This window comes from Fringilla coelebs, assembly GCF_963513975.1.
Source record: "Fringilla coelebs genome assembly, chromosome: 2".
Taxonomy (NCBI): Eukaryota; Metazoa; Chordata; class Aves; order Passeriformes; family Fringillidae; genus Fringilla; species Fringilla coelebs.
The window spans coordinates 73,666,729-73,694,265 of NC_140029.1; the positions used below are offsets into that span (position 1 = coordinate 73,666,729).

Here is a 27,537-nt window from a genome sequence, read left to right on the forward strand (position 1 = left end):
ACTTTGTACTCAGTTTTCAGTTTGATAGTACTATTTTTGTGCTAAATGCATTAATTTTTTTTTCCTTGTATCTCTCAGTGCTCTTGGCTGAAGGTAGGAGAAGGACAAACTGATCATTCTCAGTTAATCTGTTTTCTCTCTGCTTGCAGACAGGCCACACCTGTGAGACCTGAGGTAAAATGGAAATGACAAAAAGGAACACACATGGTGTGTCCCCCACCAATACCTCAGCTTGAAAAAGACATGAGAAGAATATGAATACATCTGCTCCAAGAGCTCCAAGGCCTCTTCCTACATGAGGAGACAAGTTACAGCTTTTGTGATGTTACTGTCTTCACGCTTTGGCACACAAGGTGGTGCCAGTCCAGCATTTAATAGTAAAGCTGATGTTAGCCTACTTTGATATGTAACTGAGGTACTGATGCACTATTCATCGGGATTGCACTCAAAGCAGATTTTCTTCCTAGAAACAGCAGTGTTAAGGGAAATGGATGTCACTGGAAGGATTAAAGTTTGTATGTTCTACAAGAATAAGAGTAAATGATATATTAAATGACTGCTTCTTGGTTTAACTGATTGCTGTTGGACTTTAAAAAAGCCTTTTAAAAGTAAGAAAATATTTTTGAGCTCTACAATATATGACAAAAATAGGAAAGTGGTAGGGTTTAAAGAAAAAGTAACGTGGATTGTGCTTCTGCTGAGGTTGTTTAGAAGAATATGAAAGTATTAATTACAAAATGTTAATCATAGGGGAGATTACAGCTGCAGTAAGTTGTCTGTGCTGTTGAGTAGGGAGTTATGCTACAAATGCCTGCTGTCTTAATGTAGCTCTATAAAAAGATGAAAAAACATGAAGAATGAAAAATTAATTTGATGTGATGTGATTTGAACACTGGCCTGTAACATACCACTAGGGTTTTTTTCAAATTTCTATAGTTATTGTAAAACTGTTTAAAATTAAATGAGTAACAGGATGCTTATTTTTTATTTCCTGAAATCTGCAATGCAGTGGACATGAATTGAAGACTTGACTGGAACATCATGCAGTTAAATCCTGCAATAGGAACTGAACTAAGCTGGTGGCGAAGCAGCTTTGCAGAGGCTGATGTGGTCCTGAGAGACAAGTGAAGATGAAGGTGTCCACCCCCGCCCCAAGCTGGGCTCCATTAGATCATGTCTGAGCAGGGGCCAGAAGAGCAATCTCTCTGTTCAGCACTTCTGAGATTGTAGCTGAAACAGTGTGCCCAGTTCTGGGGTCTTGAAGACAAGAAGATCTGGGAACAAACCCCATGGAAGCCATTGGGCAGTCAGAAGGCTGTGGAGCACAGGAACCATGTGGGTGCAGCATTTTTCCAGCTGGAGAACAGGAGGTAGGGGTGGTTAAGAGATCTTGTTAATCCGGCTGGGTACGAAAAGTGCGTAGAGAAGATGGAACCAGGCTCATGGCAGTGGAGCACAGTACAATGGCAGTTTCTTACCATTGTTTCAGTGCATGGAAGTGCTGCATATACCACTAATAAAAACAGTGCAAGGCAGTACTGTGTGTGGCTGTACTTACCTGGACTCCCTGCACTGTGGAACCATTGGGGGCTTCCTGGTAATCATTTGGTTTCAGGAAGGGTGGGTGCAGGGGACCTGGTCTGGAGGTTCACTTGTGGTTTTAGGGATCATAACCCTGCTATTCACTGAAAGAACTACTCTGATAGTGACACAGCAGAGCTGACAGATCTATAAAGGTGAGGGAACATACAAAGCTTTTACGTCTCCTGTGCAAGCTTTTCCATACCGGTTGTCTCACACAACCTCATAAAGCCTTTTTGAGAAAAACTGTCAGCACAACCTTTACAGGTGGGGAACAGCACCTTCCCCCCTCCCCCACCTGGTGGGCTGTATTCAGTGTAAGACATGGAGCTGCTCTAACAGGCCCAACAGGGCCTTCTTCCCAAATTCATCTCTCTGCTCTTGGCTAGGGAAAGTCCATACACGTAACAGAAGACTTCTCATCAGGAAGCAGGAGTCTGTGCTACAGATTGAGATGTCACCACATGGGTAATCCTGTCTCCCCTCGACCTCTGGTAGCCCATGGCCACACAGTTGCAGTGAATCCAGTTTTGGAACAGACGCTCCTCTCCCTGGGTATGTGACAATGGCTTCAGTTCCCATACACATGGTTTGGGTGTCGGCAGCAGAGCTGTGCCTTCCCTTAAGAGCAAGAGGCACAGCAGCAGAGGGAGACAATGGGAAGGTCTGACCCCTCTACTATAACTGCACCAGGGCCACCAGTAACTGATCAGAGGACTTAATCTTCAAATCATGTAGGAAGTATTACAGACATTCTGGAAAAAATATTCATTTGTAGCTACCACGCAGGACTGGTTTGCTGTGGAAAAACAGGTGACCTGAAGTCAGAAAGAACCATCTTCTGCCTGGTCCCTTCCTGCTGACTGCTATACTTGAGGTATCTGAGATTTGAGAAACCCTTTTAAAGCTTAATTTTTCCTGCTGCCTCAGTTCTGCACAAATTTGTAGTGTGTGGTGTCTTTTTCAGGTATTTTTTCCCCAAATTTGTCTTTGTCCCTCACTCAAACATTTTAAGACATGTTCAGAAGGTGAAAAGTTAACAGTTTTCTTAAATTCAGATTGATCAAAACCCATCTTGTTTTTGCAAATGGGTGCAGAAAGACCTGTGACATGGTCAGCTGCATCACCCACCAACCTTCAGCACCGGTGAAAGAAGCCAGAACAGCAGTACTGGTCCTGGAGCAGTGAAGGTAAGAATCCTGAGCCTGCAGAACCATCAGCTACCACTGCAGTTCATGAGAACTGCACCTGCAGCCCTTGCTGGTGGCTGCAAGAAGAAACTGAGCACGTACTTCACAGGTATTTCTCCACAGTGCCTAAATAATTGTTTTTTATTGTAGCTACTTTCTCTTCATCCTTTGTGCACCAAAACCTTTTTCAGCAATCGGACAAAACCCATACAATAAAAATGGACAAAACCCAGGTTCAAACAGCTTTTCATACACTTCTTATGCATCTTCAATAGCGATACTGCCAACTAAAAGAGAAAGATGGCTGCAAAATATCCATCCCTAATAAAAGCATCATGAAACCCAGATTTCATTCCCATGTTCTGTAGAACTCCTCATTCTCTCCCAAGTGCTTCAAGATAAAAAAACAGCTTCCCAAATCAACAGCCTTTGACAAACTACTTGCTCTATCAACTCTTGGAGCATTACTAGACATTTTTAGGTTAGACTGTACAACAGTTTCTAAATAGCATCTCTATCATTTGGACATTTGTTCAAAACACCTTTTATCCCCGCCTGGAGCAGCTCCAGCACTTCCCACTTGCAGGTGCTGTACAGAGCTTGTCCCAAACACACTGTGCTACCACACGTCCTGTGCCGGAGCGACTGCAAGGGGCAGCCACACAGATGAAACCTGGCACTCCAGCATAAGGAAACACAAGTGTCCCCTTTCCTTATGCATGATCCAGGCTTATGCACAATGACTAAAATTTCAGTTACACTAAATCCCAAGTGTTGGCAGTGACATACCTGATTCTCAGCCAGTGCTTTTCATGCATCTCAGGTGTTCGCACTTAGCAAAGTGAGGTATCTAACATATTTCAGAGAGGTGGAGGTATAAAGTCTGTTCAAAACCCAAATTTGTTAAGATTTTATCAATACTGTGCAAAAACATAAGCAACTATTCTAAATCAAAACAGAAATGAGTATTTCTATGTCATGCTGCTGTTCTAGTTTTATATAGCTTAATGTGACATTCCACAACAATTGTGTCCTTTGTTACTCATTTGGCATCTCTTAAATATGAAAGATTTAAAATTTCGAGAACCAAAAATTAAAAACCAGTTAACTGAAATTTATATTTAAAAAATCACAGTTCTTAAAAGGATACTTCATACAGCTGCACCATTTTGATGGTGAGCAGTCAAAATCATCAAGAATTTATGCACAAGTTTTGTTAATAATATAGGCACATAGTGGCATGTAAACTACACATGACAACTAGAACAGCAAAGGCACGATCTGGTTTGGTTTCTCCTACCTTTGTTGGTTAATTTACAAAGAAAGGTATTCTATACTCCATGCAGAAGTATTACATTTATATTTTACAGCACAGGACCATTACAAAACTGCTGTCATCTGATAAAATGGGTCATTTAAATAAAACAATATAATAATAATAATAAAATAAAAAGATAGCAGCTTTTTGCACTGAGGAACTGAATTTCTGAAGTAAAGGACAACACGTGTTCTGTCATCTGTCAGGCTGAGGACATCTGAAATTCTTTATGTATCTTCTTGTCTACAAAAAGCACTGCCTGGACACTGAAGGTAGCTACAAGTTTTCTGGTTTGCTATTTTCAGCTTATGTTTGTTTTGCCAGATGTCACCTAAGACCTCAAAAGTTAAGATGTCTGTCAAACTACCAGTTGCCTCTCTAATACCAAAGCAGGTTAAAACAGAGATTTAACTGGGAACCTGACTGCGACCCTGCTGTGAATGGAGCCTGTTCAGATGTTTTTGTTCATGCCTGCAGACTGAACCCTGTTAGTTCAAAGGGAATCACTCTTAAGCATAACTGGTGTCTCACTGAAAGACAGGAACAGGAGCAGTTTTAAAACAGAACGCAGCCCTCAGCAACTTAAAAGTTAAACCTAATGCAGCCATTTTAAAGTGTAATTTCTGCCCATGGCTCCAATAATATGGCAGTTCTGCATTTCACATAGAAATGTTAGAGTAAGTAGAAAACTTTAGTTTACAAATGAAGATCTTTAAAAAAGACATTTCATGTAATTACCTTAAATAGTTCTTATATGCACCATTCCACATTGTGGAAAAGCTGAAATATGCAGTCTGGACTCCACAAGTTAAAGAAAAACAGAGTTATATGTATTGGCACAAATACTTACATCTACATCTGTACAAAGTAAAAAAAGCTGACAACCCTGTCCCACCAGTGCAGCGTATTCAACTGCTCTCCAACACACACTTCCTGTGACTGCCAACGAGTGGCGAGCTGGGAACTGAGTCTTCAGAGTGTGGTGCCAAAAAGTTCCAAACTGCTTTGTCAGTCTCTGAACAGAGGAATCAGAAGTATATCCAAAAAAGTGTCAGTCCACTCGGCATGCTCAGAGGTCAAGGCAGCTGCACTCTGTAAGCTCCTATGAGCAGTTTTACCTGTGAAAGAAAACAAAGGTTTCCATATCAATGCTGGCCACAGGTTAAGTGCTCCTAATGTGGCACAAGAAAAGGCACACAATTGCTACTGACTAAGAAAAGAAAAAAGAGGAATTATAAAGTCCTTAATAAAATCAGTTTATAGTAGCCCTACTGAGATATGGATGGCTTGTTAGAGGACTTCAGTAGAATACTGCACCATCAGGGGGCGTTCAAACAAGTTATCCCCAAATCTGAACCAGACAAACATATACTTCCATCTGAATACACCTTTTTTCACTTAAAAAAAATTAAAACTACAATAAAACATTTAAGAGTATAACTTCAGTGCAACTTTTAAATCTAAGCATCTGGAAAATATACTTCTATGTCTTTCTAGGATAAAATAAATGCTACCAGAACAGGATTCATATCTTGCAACATGTAGTGGAGAATATTGCCCAAACCACCTGTAAAATGCAAGAGACTATTTAAAAGCAGAGTGCATACCCCAGTAAGTATTTCCAACACACAAGCAAAAACATCTGTATGCAAAAAAAAAAGGTGGCCACTCCATGTATCTTTCAGTCATCAAATTCACAATATAGATGAAGAAGATGTTTAGCTGGAACACTAGTTTATCCTAGTGTATGAATTATTCTCACCACAACATAAAAATGTTTAATTATAACAGAACTAACACATGGCAATGTTTCCAAGTTCTGGCTACCATCACAGAATGTAACTGTAACTGGTGGAAACTGGGATGAGGAGACAGAGGAAAATCTTTTAAGTTTTACATTTGCAACATACAGCTAGAAGCATTCAGACTATGGAAGAGTACAACAAATGAACACACACATTGAATTTTGAGAACATTTTGTACCTTGGCAGTAGGAGCTTCCACCAACCGTATGAAAAGCTTATTAAGGCCTGCAGTAGGGCTGAAGGAATAAATAAAGTGACTATCCTACAAGGAAAAAGAAAATGGACAAAGTTAATGGTAGGTTATGGCTGAAAGAGCTGTGTAAGAGGACTAACAATACAACATTTTCGCTATGTTTTTTTTGAAAGAACGTTGTGTATAAACCTTTGATGCAACGACTGAGGAAACAAGACGACTTCAAAATTGTGGAGTGATGCATTTAATAGATTAAAAAAAACCAAACTAGAAAACAATTATTAGAACTTTGAGGTAGGTTGTAAAAAAAATATTTAAGAACTTACTTGGGTCAAAAATATGAGAGGCTTGGTCAATTAGAGAAGAAGCCTCAGTCCCAGAATCACAGAAGGCTGGAGATAATCTCTCCAGGGCATCTAATCCAACCCCCTGCTCAAGCAGGGCCACCTAGAATCAGGCTGCCCAGCACTGTGTCCCTAATTTTTAAGTCATACATTTTTATGGAACCTAGTAGAAGCAAACATTATAGTTCTCTCCATATCCAAAGAAAATTAAGTTTCATTTTAGAAAAACATCATCACGGTAAAAATTATACTTCATCACAATACTGTAAATTCAAATTACGGCACTGAGATTTCCCAGGCTGCTCTATAAAGACTTTATGAAGTAGTTTTACAGTCAATCAGCTATATGAAAAGATTTACCAAAAATAAAGGGAGCTGGAATTTGTCGTTTAAAACCACAGCTTGTACACTGCATGGTCCACAGAGCCGAGCAACAATGTCTTTACCGAAGAAATTTGCATGGAAAATAAAGAGAAGAATTCCAGATCCTGAAAGGGAAGACAACTCAGTTAAGTAAATTTAAAATCAGATCCATTATCTAAAACTGCATACACTAGACCTTTGAAGACAGGTGCAAATACATATAAATAAAAACCATCACATGGTATATATATATATATTAACAAACCAATATGCAAAAATCCCATCTCCCAAACCAGTGGATCCAGAAAACAACTGGCTTGGTCACCAAATTAAGTTGAGGACTTTTCACACCAGAAATAATTTTATGTTGCTATTAGAAAGGAATGCAAAATGGAAACAGCAATCCTCAGCACAGTTCACTTCTGTGCTTTCAGGTTTACTCAAAGAGAGTTATGGAATTTAGTGTGGTTTGGGTCTAGTCAAGAGAACAGACAACTGAGCCCAGATATTACAGATCTTTATGAACGGCACTGGAGTTCAATAGGCAGCAACTTGAACTACCCACAAATGTTTCATTTTAATATGTAAACTTACATTAAGTTTCTTAATTCTAAAAGACTGGATATCTATAATAAGAACTGGTAGACTTATCCAACAACTCTGAACAACTAGAAAACTGAGCAGACATACTCACCTTCAATCTCAGTTTAAGTGGATTCCAATAGTCACACTGATTTGTCACTTTAAGAAAAATCAGTATCAGTAGATATTTCCCTGATATACTCATCAAAAATGACTTAGATTAAGCCAAGCAGCAGAAAATAGCATCTGAATTCCTGGAAAAATAATGAAATATTCCCAAATACATTGGGAATTTGATTCCTCTCTTTTTCAAAGGGTTTGTGGGCAAAACAAAGTTGACTGCGGCTGCTTCCTTTTCCTAGTATTTCTAGACTGCATTTGTCTCAGGGCACTTCTGGGACTACATTCCAAGCCTTCAGCACATGACCTACTATCCATGAAACAAAAGGATCCACTACAAGATCTTCTCTAGATAATCTAGTAAGCCTAGATTTTCCTGAATCATTAATTTTAAGGTAAAGGTAAACTATTCCTTTCCTATAATGCATGTCACTGAGCTAATGTAATCCACGAACAGAAAGAAGTTGACACTCTGTACGTGACAATTTAGAAGCCTTTAAAAAAATACACACAAACCCTGCCCATAATACATCAAAATATAATTGCTCTCCCTTTGTTCCATAATCAGAGCGTTCTTAATGTGATATACTGCAAAATCATACAAAAATAATTTTGCATAGGAGATAATTTAAGACATGCTTTAAACATATTTTTCTACCTTTTTTAAACAAACAAAACCCCCACCACAACAAACCCCTCCTTACCTTCTGGCACATTTTGCGGAGGTTTATAGTTAAAATCCAAAGAAAAGTCTGGCCCTTCACATAGACGATGACATGCAATTGGGAACACTGGCTCCAGCAAAGCAAGGCGCGTTTCAAAATAATTCCTGATGGTATCTTCTGCTACTTTTGAGAGCCTGAAAGACCAAACAAGTGAGGCCTGTGCTTCACACAGTGAAATATTTTACCAGACATAGGCTTGGTGAGAGCTGATACACACACACACACACACGCAAAAAAAAGGATTCCAGATCACTTTTTTAGCTTCCTGATTTTCAGGGTCAATGCCTTCTCACTAGCATTTATACACAGATGAACCACAGGTCCCAGTACTTGTTAATAAAATATTTTATCAGCAATCTGTTTGTGAAATTCAACTACCAGGTCCAAAAAAATAAAACGTTAGTACAAATGCACTGCAGTAGATTAAAAAAAAAATCTTACTAGCCACATATTTTGAAGGCTTTATGTACAGAAAGATATCCCAGAGACATCAATATATAGGTGGCTAAACAGACATCCCCACTTTCCCAGCCTGATTAAATTCTCAATCTGCCTGCAAGTAAAAATAAAGAAGCACATCCCTGTATAATTTTAGTGGCAATACTACTAGAAAAATGCAGTTCCTAGTTAAACTCTGTGAATAAAACAGTGCAAAGTAGCCATTCTGCCACTAAAAGGCAGGCAAAGTGGGGGTTTTGTTTGTTTTTTTGGGGGGTTAGGGAAGCAGGTGGAGTGGTAGCCCAGCCTTCAAAGAGAGACCACATTACCAAGCGGTGTCTAGCACCTTTGCAGGCAGATTAGTCAGTAATCCTCTTCAGAAAGCTGTTTGGTCAGAAATGGGTTGTAAGTGCTTTAGCACAGCAGAGGTCTGCCTCTGGCAGCTTTATGGCTTTTCCATTCATTATTCAGAACACACTTCCCCACCCTGCTAACTGGGAGTATCATCTGCAGAATCTAAAACTTCAATGTTTCACCGGAAAGAAACCACAAGAACTGCCATGCCTAAGCAAGCCCCAAAGCCCATGTAGCCTGTTTTCCAGATGCTTGACAAAGCCATATTAAATATGAGAAATTAAACAGTAGTTCTTTTTTGGTACATTGTCCTATTTTCTAGCAATCTGATTAAGAGCCATCCAAAACTAGAAACTGCAGCCAAATCCCATCTCCTTATATCTGCTTAATCCCTCCTAAAATCCCATGTATTTATGACCACAGCATTCTGCAACAATGAGATTCACGATTCAGTTTTGCTGTGCAAAAATATTCTTCCACTTCAAACCTATCACTAGATCATTTAGTAGGAGAGCCTGCAGAACCTGTCCCATGGCTTTGGGTTATTTTTTGTAGTTGTTTCCTGATTTCACATTTTTACCTTTTAGTAATTTTATTTTCAGCTTCACTTCTGTCCTCCTTTCTGACTGACAAAAAGCACTGAACTGGTATTTTCAGGTAGTGAGCCTAAAAGCTTCTCGAATTAGCAAGAGCTGTGTTACTCCCTGTACAGTTCACATCAGCACAGTGATATCCCCAGACATGACTTTGCAATCATCAATATTTAACTGCCACTCGACTGACAAAATTACATGGTCAAGATCTTCCAAAACTCATTATTTAGATTAGCCAAAACTGAAGGTGGCAGATGTCAAATAGGAAACAAAGTGGAAAGGTATCAAATACTGAATGAGTGACAAAGTCTCACGACACTGAACAGCAGATACCAGATCACTTATTTACCCTGCATGCTTGCTGCTGCCTTCAAAACCTTAACAAGTCATGATTTACTTCCCTAGGCAAGAATCAGCATACTCCACTCACCCATTTCAGCTGCCCCTGCTCACTTTAACAGGTTTCTAATTTCTGAAAAATAATTATTACCTGTTATGCTTTTAGCACTTTTCTTTTTCTTTTAGCATTCTACAAGAGAAAAACATTCCTTATAATGTTTCTCTGCTCAGGACAGAAGTTTGCTTTGGTGATCTACATTATCTCAGACAAACTTTACAGGGCATTAAAAACAGTGGCATAACAATACTTTCCTCCTGGTATGAAACTGGATCCAAACACATTACTTCAGCAAATATCAGTAGCACAAAATCCAGCTGGAAACCAATCGCTGCTGGTGCACTCTGAGATCAGTAGGGGGTCTGGTCCTGTTCAACAGCTTCTTTAATGACCCAGTGGATGGTGCAGCGAACCCTCAGCACTGTGGCAGATGAGACAAAACTGGCAGGAGTGGCTGATAGCCTCTGATATCCACGAGAGACCTTGACAGGCTTGACAAGTGGGCTGACAGAAACCTCACAATGTTCAGGTATCTTTAGACAATTTCCAAGGACCTGACAATCTCTTTGAGCAGCCTGTGTCAGTGCTGCATCACCCTCCAAAGGAAAAATTTCCTGATGCTTAGAGGTAGCCTCCTGTGTTCCAGTTTGTGTCCATTGCCCCTTGTCCAGTCACTGGGAACCACTAAAAACAACCTGACTCCATCCCCTTAACCCAGTCACTTCAGGTGTTTTTTGATTGATACACATTACAAGGCAGTTTCTGTAAAGACAGACTTAAGAAGTCAGCTGATGGGAAACACAAGAGATATGAGGCAAAAAACAGCCAGGGCTTTCTATACACTGGAAGAGAGTAAGTTTGGATTACAAACTATTTGATAGATGGTCTTAGATTACATAGATGAATCACGAGGACTACATCATCATGAAACAAGAAAAAAAACTTGCACTGAGACTGTGTTCTTCCAGCATTAACTATGCATTCCTGGCAAAATCTCACCTGCTGCAGAAGCTCCGAGACCCTCCCTAAGTCTTCCCCAAATTAAGAGATGGCTGGTTATCATTTTCTGCCTATATACTTTAACTACAGTATTCCTCCAAATCGATAATTGGAGAGCTTGCTCCTTCTCTGTATGTTTGTCTCAGTTTAGGTCAGTGTATTTTGTCATGACTATATGACATCAACACTTTACATGTCACATACACTGCACTGCTCTTCAGTCCTTCAGCCATTCCGCTGCATGACAATGATGATGATTTCCATCATCTACTGGCAGGAAAGCTTTATCCCTGGCACTTTCAGCTAATAGCTGAGGTTTAAAGGTCCAAACAACACCACGGCAACACAATGCCTGCACAGACTTTTCACAATGTTTCTGCTTGGTGTTCTTTTGTTTGATTTTCTCCTATGCTTTCTAGCAAGGTATTTTATTTGGCATGCCCTACTAAGAGCTTACATTCAATGGTCCAATGCTTATACATGTCTAAGTTCTCATGGTTGCTATATCTTAAGTTGAAGGAATCTTTCTCTTCTAGGAACTACCTTTTCCTCCTCTCCATGCTTTTACTCCGTGTTTGAGCAAGTGTATGCCAATTCTTCTAGCTCAGGTAATTTTGATTTCACATATTTATTAGTTAGCTTTCTGCCCAAATCAGATCTGTTTTCTTTCCTGACATTTTCCTTGACTTAAACCAGAATTATGACATGCCTAGCACGGCAAACTTCAGCAGAATAAACTTCCAAGAACATTTTACTCACGTTTCCAAGTGGCTCCTGAGCTGCTCATACACCAGTATGTTATTGCACTGTTTAGCAAAATGCATGGCGCTGTTCTGGTGCTTGGACAAAATGTTGCAGTCGGCTCCGCTTTCAATCATGAGCCGCACTATATCAGAATTCCCTCTTTTACAAGCCTGGGTGGGAAGGGAGAAGATGGAAGGACAGAAAACAATGACAAACCCCTCAGAACAGAGCATACATGACAGTAAGCAGAACCGCAGAAGTGAATTAAAATCCAAATTTAGTTACAATTCAGAACTTTAATTATTTGCTCTGTGAATGGTAACACAGCTTGAAACTCAGGAACACACTCCATAAATATTTTATCTTTATCCAGGCAATACTACAGACCCAATGCTACAGAAGCAGCAACAGTCAGGATTACCAAGCAGACATAATTAGAAAAAAGAAATAAAGAAAGCAAATCCCAGAAGTTCAGTGAAAACATCTGATCTGCTGCAGTTCAGTAACTGTAAATTTTCCTGCAACTGTTTACCTAAGTAAATATATTTCTGTAGAACTATTCAGAAATTACTGAAGTAACATTTCCAAGTGCCTGTTTTTCTATGCATCTCAGTTTAAAATGGTACCTTGGGTATGCAATAAATTTACAGAATTTGTCTCAGACTGGTATGTAGCTATGTGAGAAAGCCACAGTTATCCTCTGCATAAATGTTCAAGGCTGTGCACTGTTACTTACAGCAAGAATTTCGGGGCACATCAACCATAAACTTAACAAAAGCACAGGAAAATAAAAAAAGTTTTACTTTGAAGAAAGCAAACACATGCTCTTGGTCACTTGTTTTCAAACACTTCACTCAGATAAATTAGAAAAAGGCACAAGAGATAAAAGATTTTTATCACTGTAAGACCTTTCAGAAGACAGCTTCTGAAACTTCTCTCTGCTCTGAACTTGGATCTGTGCCTTCAATCCATCATCTTCCATAAACAGAACAAGCCACCTGCCTTCCTCAAACCAAAAAACCAAGAAAAGTCTCATACCACCTGACAGAAAGGAATTGAATGCTAAGATCTTTTCTCTCTCCTTTTAGAAAAACTATGATCAAAGTCCTAAGATTAAATAAGAGTGACTTCATAAACACATTGACAGGCTATCCACAGAGGTCTAACTTTGTCCCAGTAAGTTACTAGAAACGAAGATCCCATTCTTTGTATCTGCATTGCAAAACAAACACCTGGAATAAGTCACTGTAGGCAACTAACTGGTTTGTACAGCTGGGCATCAAAGACTAGTGAAAACTTTAAAGAAGGTCAAGACTGAGGTTCATGGAAGTAGCCAAATTATGAAGAGATTTTGGATTGAAGTGGCTGAGGAAACTACAAGTGAGTTGTTGTCCTCAGAGAAAATGCGAAATCCCCACTTGTTAAGCCTCACAGAGGGCAGAACAGAAACAATACCACTTTGTCTGGGCAGGAAAGCTTCTGTAACCTCTTTGGCAAACAAACTACACAAACAGCCTACACATAAATACAGCAATTTCATCCAAAGAGGAACTTTGAAATTCATCCATATTAAAAAAAAAAAAATTAAAAGCACAGACTGTTTAAAGAATATTAGAATTTTCCCATTGCAAAAAAAAAAATTTTAAAAATCAAGATTTCCTTTGTGACTAGGTGAATAATGGTGCAGAACAGGCACTGGGAATCAGACTGTAAATTGGCTATTTTATTTCTGGCCTACAATAAAACAGCAAATGCCAATCACAGCAGCACCCAAGTGAAAGGTTTTCCTTTCTGGAATTTTTCTCTTCCTGCTGACAATCTGATTACCTCAGCTGGAGGACCACATCTGCATTTCTTTGAGCCAAACAGCAGAAGAGGATGATGAGCCACATTTAGCACTGCATGCTGAAGGCATCTGTGTTTCTTGTTTGGATATTACAGTACATTTAAGAAATGGATTAGAACTCTGCTTAGAGTAACTATTAATGGTATTTTTATTTCAAATAGGGAATGTGTTCCTGAAATAAATTCTACAAATAGGTTTTTATGTTTTACTAGTTTGACAAAAGTATTCCTATTAAACCACATAAGGACAAACAGAGAATTTACCTTCATTAAGGCGGTCTCACCACTGCTCTGCTGCATGTTCACAAATGCTCCAGCTTCCAGAAGAATAGCTACTGTTGTTAGAAAATTCTGGGGAAAAAAACCAAACCAAACCCACAACACAAGTAAGTAAAAAATATTCTGTTTTTGTTTCAGAATATAAAATGACATTTACTTAAAATTCATCCATAGAACTCAAAACACGTGTCATGGCACAATTAACACTGTTCTCTCCCATGGTCAATAAAGAGCATTTCAGACTTAGGCAAGTGGATAGTCCTGATTATTTACAGTTCTTACTTTTTTTTTTCTAAATCCTGCAATAATAAACATCACAAGAAGGAAGTAGTGTATTTGCATCTGCCACCAAACTGGAACGAGGCCCCCCACTGGTTTTCTATCTACTGTACATGGGAAAGCCCATGGACCCACCTGAACAGAGGCGTGCACCCATGAAACCCTGACTTGCTCCAACTTCCTGCTTTAGCTGGTCTTAGTTTGGGAAGAGCTTGCCACTGAGTACTTTGCCCAACTGCTTTAAAATACCAAATCCTGTTTAATCAGAGATTTTCTTTCTAAGTGACTCCAGTTTGGATCTTGTGTAGTCAGATATCATAACAAGCAATTCTACCACAAGAACTTCAGCTGCCAGACAATAAAATCCAGAGATACCCTCTGCCTCCACTTTTCCTCCTATGATATTCTCTGCTCAGGGCAGGGTTTGTGATGAAAACTTATTCATACTACAATAACCACAGCTGCTGAAATTATTATTAGCCACCCTGCTCTATCTTGCTAACTAATTTTTAGGCATCATTCCAAGGTAAAAAACTGTGTACCACCTTTAAACATAAGTAAAAGAGCTCAGAACCACAAACAGAACAATAGCCAAGCTAACCTTTTCAGCTGCATGTATCAACGCAGTTGTTCCATTTTTCTGTCTACCATTAACTTTAGCTCCTTTCCTGATCAGCACCCGCAGAAGGTCGTCGTGCCCTCCAGCAGCAGCAAGCATTACCAGGGTCATTCCACTTGGGTCCTGGAAAAAAAAAATCATTTCCATTACAGAAAAATAACAATAAAAAAATACTTCAAGATAAATCAAAGCTGCAAGACAAAAATTTTAAGTGCATCAACATGTTTCACAAAGATTTCCCTCTCTGGCAGAAGAATTCACACATACATGGCTGCCAGATTATCAGCAAACTATCACCTCCCACTTCTCAGGTCCGCAGGTCTCACACTCTCAGCTCCATAATCTGCAAAATCTGTAATATTCTGAGGATCAGAACAAGAAGCAGAAAAACTAGAATGAACCAGGAAGAAAGGCTGTAAGGTATTTGAGGGTGGGGAAGACAGCAAGACTGTCAGCACCCATGGAGAAAAACCACTACGGCTCAAGTCAGCTGCTCCCACAATACTGCTTTTTGATTTTATCAGAGTGTAAGTACAAAGACACTAATCTGCCAGTCTCCTCACTCATTCCTGCATTTTTCACCAGACCTTACAACTCACAGAACACATGCTGGCCTCAGTAGTTTATTTCTCATCTTCCCTACAACATCTCAGAAGTATTAGCATAATGTGGAGTTCTCAAAATGCTACATAACACAACTACACAAGATCACCAGTGAAAATACCAATACTGGAGATTTTAAAACTCAAAAATGGAACTACAGTCCTATTCAACAGGAAAATAGATCCTTGAAAGTAAACCCACTAAGAACACAGCTGATGACAAACTCACAAACTAATTATAAAGTGAAGTGGTCCCAGTGTGTGAAACAACTTGCAGGTTTTTGGGGCTTTTCAGAGTTTTTTTCCCATGTACAATGTTTTATATAGTTCAGCCACTTGTACTGATGGCTATTGTTCCTAACAGCATGCAAAGTTCCACATGTAGTCAGTTAAATACACTGGGCAATTAGGCTGGAACGTTAGTGGGATGGTTCTATCAAACTTCATTTTCTTGGAAGAATGGATAACAAATACTGAAACTTCCAAGTCTGTACTCCTTTTTGACATCCTGTATTTTTTACTTAGGTGAGACAGAAATCCGTGTTCCAGATTGCAAGGCAAGATGTGTTCCATTACCATCTCTATGGCAGTTGTCTTGTGGGCAATTCTCCTCATCTCTCTCCCTGAGTGATCACGATCACTCCTCCCTGGCTGGGGATATCTGCTGATAACTGAATGTCACCTCATGGCTGATGAGAACTATAACATCCCACTGGGAGATGCTCTGCCCAGAGGGAGGAGCCAAGCATTGCTACCCAGATAGAATCTGGAGGTTCTGACACACCAGCACAGCTTCCCACTGGATTCCCCAGAGGAACAGCAACTGCCTCTTCTTCCACTGAATCTGTGGAGGAAGAACACACCCTTTTCTACAGGACCCCCTTCTCCAACAGAACCACACCTGACACTCCAGGAGAACTGCAGCCACTTTTCCAACTGGGCTGCTACCAACACCCTGACCAACAGGGCGTCAGGTTCTGACTCTGTCAGTGCTGTTCTAGTGCACTGCATTGTTTATTTTATCCTTTCTTTTTTCCCTTCCCTATTAGAGAACTGTTATTTCCTGCTCCCATATCTTTTGTCTGAGAGCCCCTTTATTTAAAATTCATAGCAATTCAGAGGGGTGGGGAGGGTTTGCATTCTCTATTTCAGGGGAGGCTCCTGCCTTCCTTAGCAGACTTCTGTCTTTCCAAACCAAGACAACCTGCTACAACATAGGAGGGGAAAGCTTTTCAAACAAATCAAAATTTGTATTCTTCCCTCCTACTGTCTTCCAATACTTCTACTGCACAAAAATTACCTCTTGATCCAAATTATATTCCTCATTTGAAGAAAGTGCCATTTTCACCGTCATGTAGTCTCCACTTTTAACAGCATCTCTCAGGAGAGCTAAAAAATAAATTCAGTGTTGTTACAGGATATACCCCTTTGAAATGTCAGCTAAGAAATACCCCCTTCTAGCCAGAAAATACTCACCGCTTGATATTGGTTCTCTTGATACATGATTCTCATCTTCTCCATCAAGATGCTTCTGGAATTCTTCTAGTGTCAGCCATTCTAACTGCATGTCCATACCCAAACTCAGGACTTGCTGCTTGCCATCTATCATGTATTTAATTTTGTGGAAGGAAAAAAAAAGTAAAATAAGTAATAAATTGTAAATTTTCCAGCTAATGAATGCATGCCCTTGCTTCAATGATCAGCAACTTAACAAATGACTACTGCTATTTTCATTCAAATAAACCCTGGCAGTCAGCATGGAATTGGTTCTCAGCAGCAAAGGCTACATTACAAACAAACATAAAAAGCTTTTACTTGACAGAAACTGCCAATTTGTTGTAACAAATAAGGCTGAAGTGATTATGGGAAGGTGAACACTCCATCACCGTAGTAGCAGAAGCACTGGAAACACACTGAAAAGGTACCAGTGAGTTTCAAAAGAAAACTTAATCTCAGCCCCCTGCAGAGACAAGACCTGGAGCACTTGAGATGCAAGCAGGAATGGAGAAAACCTCAACTACCAATGTTCTCCATTTGACACACATCCACTACTTCTCAATCACCTTCTGCAGCAATGCAAGTCCATCTCTTTGCTTCATCCCTTATATTTCTCCTTTCATTGTACACCTTGCTCTTTTAATTCTTTGAACTTCTATCCTAGCAAAGATTCTTTTCTTTTGCAGTGATTCTCATAATATTCAGGGTTTTTTTCCTTCTGAAGCTACATTAAACAACTCACATGCACTTTTGATGACCTTAAAGCCTAGAATATTAAGACAGTTACCAAGAGTGACTACTCAAGCCACTAAAGACTATTACATAACAAAATTTAAGTAAATGACCAGCATCAACTTAGAAAAGATCTGTTCTTTTTCTGTAAGGTATTGGAGCACAGTAGCAAGCTTAGCATAAGACAAAAGTCAGGGAGAGCTAGTCTACCTCCACCTATCCTGGCAAGTCTGATTTCTGGCTGCTTTACACATGGTACCATCTTCCTTTTAAGAAATGCAGTTTAGAATTGTGCATAAATTACTACCTCTGAAGTATGGTTCAGTATCTCTTGTAACCACAGAAAGGACAAGTGCTGCACAGAAACAATCATTAATCATTCTGCTTCTTACTACTTTTCTTAAGCACTGTAAGCATCTATGCCACTTTCAGAAAAAGGTGCTTCTCTAGTGAAGGAATTTATCCTGAAAAAAGTAATCCAGAGCTGTTCTGAGATGAAGAGCAGTAACACTAATAATCCATTATACTATTAGGAACAGAAACAGAACCAACACATTTTCTGTTGTGTATCTAATCATCCAAGATTGTATAACATAACTCATCTCTGTGGCTAAAGTGAGAGGCAAGATGTTTGTCTGATGGGAGCCCTTACTAATTTTTCCAAATATAAAAAGTATATACGCGTAATATTGTCAGAACACTTCTGAAAATAGCTAATAGTTGGATTAATTCCTCTTTAAAAAGCTACTATTACATACCAGAGAAGAACAGTTGTCAATCTTAAATTAAAGAGAGCAAAATCTTGTCTTTTCTACAAAAATGTCAGACTTCTATCTACTTCTCTGCTTCATACATGAAGCATATATTTACATTCTCATGAAGCGTGCATTACCAAAGCCATAGACCACAAGACTTTTGCTTACTAAAATAAACACAGAATTCCTTATTTCTGGTGTGTGTCTGTGTGTGTTACAAAACTACACAGTATCTGCCCTTGTAGAAATAAGAAGAGAATGCCCTGAAAGGTCATTCCCTTCACTGTTTCAAGAAGTTAGCACTTACTTTTTAAGACCTTCTGTTCTTTTCTGTTTTTTTCTTCCTTCTCGGGCTCTTTTTTTTGAGATTTTTCTTTAACTTCAATTTTCTTTACTTCTTTTTCCTAAAATTGAAAGCGAAGACCAAATTTTAGTGGTGGAGAAAAAAAATGGAAAATAAACTCCTTACACCACTTCAACAATAAAGTACATTTACAATTAATAGTACTGAAACCTGTATGCAACAGACTTGTAGACATTCCTAAGAATTAAACACGTGAGTCAGGAGTTGTCTGTGAAGGCTTCTTCCCTAACAGTGGAGGTATTATTTCCTGAACATAGTAACTTCAATTCATAATTTTACTGCATCCCAGCCATTCAAGTTGCCTTATGGAAGAGCTGCAGATATGACAAAATCAGCATTTTGAAGGAAATTCAAAATTAGAAACTTTTTGTTTGTTCCAAATAGTAAACCTGAATAGAATGTAATTATTTCAGAGTATTTAACAATTTTGTAGCACTGTATTTGAAGCATTATGATATCATTGATTTGAATCTCAACTAAGAAAACTTGACAGTTGGACAGAAAAGGTTCCAAGCTTTGCAATTTACACAGACAGAATGTTACGGCAACAGTTATTTGTGAAAAACAGACACTCAGCAAAATCCACCCAAACTCATTATATCCCTGCAGAAGTCCATGCTTAGCAGCATCTAGCATCACAGAAAAAATATTGTAGATATATAATAAAATTTGCCAAAATGGAATCTAGCCTTCTCTACCAAAGTTTGCCTTTCTCCTTCTGTAATCCTCTCTCCAAACTCACCAAATCCACTGCAGAGTAGGTTGGACAAGGCTCCTTGGCATGGCTTTGTATCAGTCTCTGACACTAACCTGGCACAGGGAAAAGCATTGTCTTTCTGAAAAACTGCCCCAAAAGAAGTCCTCACAAAAATTTATATATATGCTACCATGTGACAGAGCAAAAACCTTAATTAAACCAGAATAATTTGGTGTATTGTTATGTATTAGCAGAGCTGAGACATTTAATTGCTTTCCTCACCACCCCCCTTCCCTCCACAAACCTCGGCTTTTGATCACTGACGTGATTAATGCTAACACAGGCAGCTGTTCATCCTGCCAGATGCTCAGTATTTAAGAGGAAATCCATAACTTACTAAAGGGACTACCAGATATGGGCTACAATGCGGCTGTTAAAATCAGTAACTCTGAATTCTATGCCAGATTTCTAACGCTGATCAGATGCAGAACACAACCTTTTCTTTTTGGAGGCAAATGAAATGGAAGGTATGGATCAGCATGCAAACTGACCCCCAACAGAAAATACTTACTTATGTTATAAATTGACATGACTGTTGCTCCATAAGCAGAGTTACATAAGGAAAGACAGGTACCTGAAATATACGTGATTACTTTCTTTGAAAGGTATCACCTTGTTTGGGCCAACAATTTAGTGAACAAAAAAAACCCTGCAGAACTCTCCACCAAACCCACCCAGGCAAGTCCACAGCTGCTCCAGAGAACAACTAACCAGTTACAGGAAACACTGTTTAAGCCTTCTACACTTAAAGAAGAAAAGAGCAGAACGCCTTCCATACTTTGCTGGTACCTCAGAGCATGACCTTCCTTGGAGCAGACCACAAGAAATGCATGGAGACAACTCACGGAGAATGCTGACTGAAGAGCCACAAGCAAACCCACTGCCCTCTGCTGTTCATTTATTCATGGTCAAGGTGACAGGATTTTTACACTACTGGTAAATAGAACAGAATTCCAAAGATTTTTTCTATTCTTGTCTCTCTCTCACAAACACTATAGCCTTGAACTGTAAGTAAAACATTTGGGTAATAAAGGACCGTATCACTTCAACTAATTAAACAGTATTCTAAAACTGGCCTATGCCTCACAGTAATTCCTTGTTTCCCAGAACTTTCAACACTAAGATCCTGCAAACACACTCTTCTGTGTAGCTCTACGCTGAGATTATGCCATAGAATTCTCTATCCCCAAAATAACTTATTTAAGGTAACCTACTCCATACACAGAACAATCACAAGCAGAGGACCACTGCTGAACCTGCAGAAGTTAACTTTTCACTATGGAATTATGGTCTCAGAAGTGGGATATAGTCAAGTAAGTATCAACGTGTTTTGGCTGCAATCCTGTTAAATCAGAACATGGCTGCTCTGAGCAGACAACGTTTTATGAACTGCAAACTGTATTAGAACAGGCTGAAGCAGATGAAAGAAATTAAACTCCCAGAAACATTACAAAAAAATTTTTTTTTGTCATGATTTTCTTCTCTTGCCTTTACAATACTGCTTTCCTTAAACACTACTGTATTAAATAAGGAACAATAAATATCCTGGTATTTGCTTAGCTCATTTCTTACAACAGGTACAGCATTTCTATTTCTATTTAATATGAAACCATGTCATGAAACTAAGCATTTGCTGTAAGCACTCCAGGAATTCTAACAAGACAAGCTTGTTACGTAATTATCTGGGAGACCTGGGCTTTAGAAGTGATTTCAGCATTCCAGTTCTCAGGTAGGTGCCACCACAGGTAATCCTTGATGGAACGGCCAGTGTCTGAGAGACCAAGTGTTGCTCAACACTGTTCTGCCTTACTACACAAGTAAAAAAAAGTCAGATGAGGAAAGTCTTGAAGGTGGGCACGAACAAAGCTAAAACTAACAGCATGCCTTGCAAGAACAGGAAATTTCATTCTAAGAAGACACAGTAAATGGGAGACATTTACCCCTTCACATTTGTGCTCTCCTTTCCTAAAGCATTCCCCCCCTGAGAGTGTTCAGAATCCAGAAATTTCCCAGTCTCTGTTATACATTGTGCAGTGGGTGTTTCTTTAAGTTCATGCAGCTCGGTACCTTTCCAATTTGTACTTTGCTCTTTGCCATCATGAACCGTCATGGTTTGAGCTATGTGTACCTCAAAGATGACTGATTTTACCCCCAGCCCCTACCCTAAGCGTGCTTACCTCCCCAGGGGAATCCATGGGCTTGCACACCCTCTCATCAGCGCTCAATTTCAAACCCTTCTGCACAGGTGAAGAAGCAGGTGACACTTTCTCCAACTCTCCTGGTACTTTTTCTTGACATGTTTGCTTTTTGTGCATGCTCTTCTTCTCTAAATGAGCATCCTGAATTTCTACTTTTCCACCTTCTTCTCTACAGTCTTCTGCTTTCTGAATTTTCTTCTTCTTTCTTTTAGCCCTAGTATCAATACCATCATCGTCATTACTTGCTGATCCATCAAGATATTTATCAGGAATGGCATCCTTTTCACCAATTTCTTGTTCCAATCTCTCTTCTCCACTTACTACCTTTTGTTTCTCGTCTTTATTTTCAGAATTTATGTTTGAATTTTCATTATCAGTTCCTTGAGAAATTAAATCATCTACAGTGTTTGATTCTGAGTCTAACTGAACATCTCCATGCTTCTCCTTCTGTGATTTTTTATTTTCTTTAGACTCTTCTTTAGATTTTATTTTTAAATCTTCTCCTTTCTTTTTCTTGATTTCTTTAGTATCATCTTTCCTTTGCTTCTTTGGGTCCTTTGAATCATCCTTAGTTTCTAAAGTCCTTTTTTTGGGCTTTGAATCTAAAACCAAAGTATCTGAGGAATTTTCACATTCTGTTCTGGGTTTTTCTTTGACTTTTGGAGACTTAGATTTTTTCTTCTTCGGGTCATCTGAACCTTTATCCTCTCCCTCTTTAGACTTCTTCTTTTTCTTCTTTGGTGAAACATCATCTTTTGTTTCACTTTGCCGGTCGCTGTCAGACTCTGCTTCAAATATATCATCATTTAGAGGTGGTTTCTAAAAAGTAAAGAAAAAAAATTAAAAGTTTTTCCTTTCCCAATAAACAATCACTTTGGTACAAAGTATACAAAAATGGTAGTGGTCATGCTTGGGAAAAACAAATTTTCAAGCACTTTAATCTTTTGATCCCTGCCAAGGTCATTCCTCATTGCCAAACTGCAAAATGTGATAATACAATTCTAGTTTACTTACCTAAATTACATTACTAACTGCTTGGATGAGAACCAATACACAAACAATTCAAGTACACCAATTACACATCCAACAACCACATTCTAGAACAGAACAAATCCGAGCTATTTTACATCAAAAACAATAGATTTGATTTTCTAGGATTTACCTACAGGTTTCCCAGAAGCAGGGTACCAGTATTCAAAAAGTATCCTTATACTGCTTTTTCAGGCTAACTGAGCTGTTAAAAAGAAAAGAAAAAGCTGTATTCTGCCATCTGGCATCTAATCTTTCTGTATTCCTCTCTTACCAAACTGGTATCTTACCAAATGATTCCATGTTGAAACTCACTCATCTCCTACAGAAAGCAGGAGGATGATCGGAACACTGGGCCCCGCTTCAGTGACAAGACAATATGCATGTGGGTAGGAAAATGGGGTTATTTATGTTGCCAAAAACAAACTAAAATGACCATATGTTACTTATAGTCTCATTAGAAATGAAAATGAAGTTTAGATGGATTCAGTCTACAAGCAAGCTTGTCAACAAAAAAAATCCCTACCAGAGAACAGCAACAATATTAAGTTTCACAAGAAACAAAGAAGTTTTGGAAGAGATTTTTTTTAATTCCACATTTCAAATGCCTTCCCTTCTCCCCTCCTCTCATTAGAAGAATCTAGATAGGGATTATGTCTCCAGTGTAAGACTCTGGAAGTTAAAACACACCTGTATTTCTTTTTTAACAGATTTAGGCTTATTATCCACAATCTTTTTTCTGAATTCAAGAAGCACTTCTTTGCAGTCTTCCAAGTGAGCCTCTGGTTCCCAGGTATCATCATCAGAGGTGTATCCTTTCCACCGGACTTTATAGAGAGTTTTACCCTGTAAGAAAAACCCACAACATTTAATACAATATAGCACAATATTGCATCAGACAGTCAGTCCTTGAGGATGTCAGTGGATATACAATTTTGTGTACATAAAAATCAGTATTTCTGTAGCTGGAACAGTTTTATCCAAAATACTTCCAGTATCTAACATTTTCAGAACCACAGCTACAATGTACATATCATAAATTCCCTATCAGTTTATCAAAATGGGTTTTCTGACACTTATGAAATGATTTTTTTTTCAAGTTTTAATATTTCTTCCATAAAAATTTCAAGATGGACTGTTTTCTCTTTGCTGCATAACTTGACAGAAACCCTTAACACTTCTAATGAATTACCACCATTCACCAAGTTTCATATTGAAATTTAAAATTTATGCTATATTTATAATCAATTCTATTTTTGAAAAACTGAAATCCCAACAATAAGGAAAAAAAACCCCCAGCAATGAAATCAAGTTAAACCTAGACAAAAATCTGAGTGTGTGCAGCTCAGTGGAGTTAGTTACAAAGATTTTGGTAGATCACATACAAAAATCTGAGACCAATTGTTTCAACATTATTGAACTTTACTGAGGGATAAAATTGCACCTTGCAGTCTCTATCTAGTTTTTTCTACTAAATTATGAAGTTCTTTACCATTAAAAAATTATTTTTTTAGCAATGTACTTAGGAAAGCACCTTTGGAGAGGCAAAACAGTACTTCTCACTTTCAAACATGGACTGATAATGCTCTGAAAGACCTTACAGTGCCAACCAAGCCTGGAGAAAGAAAATTTCAAGAAGAATTGCCAACTGGCACTTACTGTTAAAAGTCTATGCATAACTTTTTGCCTGAGCATAATTAAACTTTGACCAAGTGTAAAAACATGCCACTAAACTTCAGGAACCAACTAACCAACTCTATTTATAATCTTCTATATTTTGCTTTACAGAAGCAAAATGTCTGCTTCACAGACATCTAAATAAATAAATAGCTGGTATTCAAACACCTTAGTTTAACATTTCTCTTAGAATTTAGCTTAACCTATCTCTCTTGATTTAGGAGTTAAGTCTCCAAAATCATATTCCCCTCTCCTCTTTCTTCTATTGGGGTTACTTACAAAAAAGCAACCAGTAACTTCCTCGTTACAGTCACAGAGTGTGTTAAGTTATAAAAGATTTCCAGAACTAACAAGCAAAATGCCCTCTCAAAGCAGGACTGCCTCCATCAGGCTCCTCAGGTATCTGCCCAGTCAGTGTATCTATGCAGGTTTCCCTCTCTTCGAGCTCTGTCTGTCTCATCCTTTTCCTGTGCACCCCCAGGAAAGATCTGTTTCTGTCCTCTCTACACCCTCCTGTCAGATACAGATATTACTTTGATCTCCCCTGATTCTTCTCTTCTTATGGCAAAGCAAATCCAGCTCTCAGCTTCCTAACTGTTTTCATCACCCTTCTCTCTGGTATGTACATGTCCCTTCTGTCCTGGGGAGCTCAGAACTTCACACACTACTCAGGATGCTTCTCAGCAGTCTAAGAAGAGAGCACGAAGCATCTCTTGATCTTCTGACTACACTCTTGGATGCTGCTGGCCTCCTCTGCTTCAAGAACTGCTGACTCATGTTCACTTTACTTGCCTGTGGGGACTCCCAGCTCCTTTCCTGCAAATCTGTGTCCTAGCCAGCTGGACTCTCACCTGCCTGGTGGCACAGGGTTATTCCCTTTCAGATGCAGAACTTCTGCTAGCTGCAGTTAGGAACATCCTTGTAACTCAGGTACTAAATAAGCTACAAGTCCTTTTTTCATTAATTGAGAAAGTTACATGAAGTCTAATGCAAATGCAAAACCATTTGGCTCTGGAACGACTATATCCTGTACATGGAGAGTGACAGGAAAATGCAGCTTCATATAGTTTTACAAAATTCAGCTTAAGTGAAGGCAGAAGATTGATTCTCACACTTAAGAGACACAGTCTTACACTCACCTATCAACACTCTCTCACTCAATAGTTTTTTTTCTCTTCTGTTATCACTTAAAAAAAATAGAATGCTTCCAAGCATTTTTATACTGCTCTAGCTTCTGTGAGAACTAGTGATGAGCTAGAACCAACTTGTATGGAAAAGGGTACCACCATGCCATTAAACAGCAGAGTTAAAACTTCCCACTTCCACTGGGGAGCATCACAATTTGCACCAAAGCCTGTTGTTGTAGTATAATTGAGGTGCAGTATGAAAAGTTTTATAGATACACTGAGAGACTACATTTTCAAACCTTCACTGCTTGTTCTCTCAAGCAGGCCACGTTGATGTTTTATTCATGCTCAGGTCTAACTCCCCAGCCCAATCCAATCACCAGGGATGATGGGATGCCAGGTCCAACAACACCAGTACCGTGTGTGGGAAGAGCATCTCCGTGCAGGGCTCTCCAGCTGTGACACTTCTGTTCTGTGACACACAGCACCCTGACCTGCCTCACGCCACGCTGCCCAGTGGCTGACTCCCTCTGTGGTGACACATGGCTTTCCCAGCCCTTGTGGAAGTTACACTGATATGAGCTCCTGCCCTGCCCTGCCCTTGTGAAGCCCAGGAGCACAGGCCCTGCAGCACAGCAACTGAGAGGGCACCTGCTGTGCTTGGAGCTCAGGCCACAAAGCCACAATCGCCATGCGCTGGCTACACCCACACGCTGGAGCTCAGTGCCCTGACCCAGCCTGGAAAACTCAGGCACACAGAGCTCAGGATGTGCTGCAGAACTGGCTGCTTGGAGGGGAGGGAAAAGAGACACCCTGTTATCAGCATGTGCCAATGACATTTTTAAGAGATGGTATTTGCTGTATCCCAGTACGCTTTAATGTCTCACCACCACGATCACCTATAGATTTCAGATTCCATCACTTGGGGGTGAGTGGGGGGAAAAAAAAAAATCCTCTAATCCTCTTGTTTTCAAGCCTGACTTATGTTGACCAAGACTTCACTTCATATGGGCAAAGCTATGAATACTGTATTACCCTGAAAGCACAACATAATCTTAAGACATCAACATATTTCAGCTAAGGTACAATTTAATAAGATCACAAATATCGAAGAAAATGCTGATCTGAAGGCTCTCCAGCCTAAGGGTTTCAATACTCTGATCTTTTACATGAAATTGACAGATTTTTATAATGCCATGTACCTGACTGAAGCCTAAAATAAAAAATATCAATTAGTTAAAATAAAAATCTTTCAGGCACAAAATCATAAAAAAACCCCTATGTTAATTATTTTTTCTATTTGAGGTTTAGGAAAATTTTTAAAGAACTTCAGAGCAGTCTAGGTTGCTTTCAAAGAAACAAATCAAGGCCTGGTATTTCAGTTTAAACAACGCAAGATGACTACAGCTTATTATTTTAATTAGTAGAAGACTTTCTTATTTCACGAGGTCTTTCCCCATTTTGTCTGTGAACGTGGACCCTGGCAACATACCTTGAAAACACCTCTAAGTTCTCAGTTCTATTCAACCCTGCCCATCTCTGCGCTAAAACATTTCACACCAAAACAGTACCGCAGTTCAGCGCCAAGAGCAGTTTAACAATGCAGACAAAATCCAACACCTTAGTAAAGACTTATCTTTGCCTGAGCAGACCGAATCCGGAACCAGGCACAGAAAGCCTCCTTGCACAGCCGTGCCCAGCGCGGCTCACAGCGCACCTCTAACGGGATTACTCTTTTCACGTGTTCCTCGAGGCCCGCTGTAAGCGACCCGCGCACTCACCCCCTCGTTCTTCACGTCAAGGATCTTCTCCACCTCGAACACGTCCTCCCCGTCCTCCTCCTCGTCCTCCTCGCTCTCGCCGCCGGCTGCTGCCGCAGCGCCCGTCGCTTTGCCCGCCCTGCCGCCGTCTTCCTCCCCGTCCTCCTCATCCTCCGCCGCCGCGGCCGCCGCCGTCTCCTCCTCTCCCTCCGCCCCCTCCAGCCTGGCCGCCGCCGCCGCCTCGGCCCCGCTCCCGGCCGCCGCCGCCATC

The 27,537-nt window shown here is 39.6% G+C and overlaps 2 protein-coding genes across 5 annotated transcripts in view; one reads left to right on the plus strand and one right to left on the minus strand.

The window, feature by feature from the left end:
- The window catches only part of PSPC1 (paraspeckle component 1), a 58,126-nt gene extending 56,601 nt beyond the window's left edge, over positions 1 to 1,525 (plus strand). For 2 of the 4 annotated variants that reach the window (XR_014617039.1, XR_014617042.1), the window contains one exon: positions 150 to 1,525. The gene's annotated coding sequence lies outside the window, so the exon portion shown is untranslated. The remainder of the gene's footprint in view (positions 1 to 149) is intronic. The other 2 variants (XR_014617040.1, XR_014617041.1) reach the window with 2 other exon arrangements.
- Positions 1,526 to 2,898: 1,373 nt separating this feature from the next.
- On the minus strand, positions 2,899 to 27,536 carry MPHOSPH8 (M-phase phosphoprotein 8; the record flags this gene model as incomplete). The annotated part of the gene is made up of 13 exons (XM_084226658.1): positions 2,899 to 5,207; positions 6,073 to 6,156; positions 6,792 to 6,919; positions 8,201 to 8,355; positions 11,762 to 11,916; positions 13,856 to 13,942; positions 14,751 to 14,891; positions 16,671 to 16,759; positions 16,847 to 16,972; positions 18,662 to 18,758; positions 21,653 to 22,492; positions 23,393 to 23,548; positions 27,288 to 27,536. The coding sequence occupies 13 exons, from the start codon at positions 27,534 to 27,536 to the stop codon at positions 5,166 to 5,168; spliced, it is 2,349 nt and encodes a 782-aa protein (XP_084082784.1). The 3' UTR covers positions 2,899 to 5,165.
- Position 27,537: the final 1 nt, after the last annotated feature.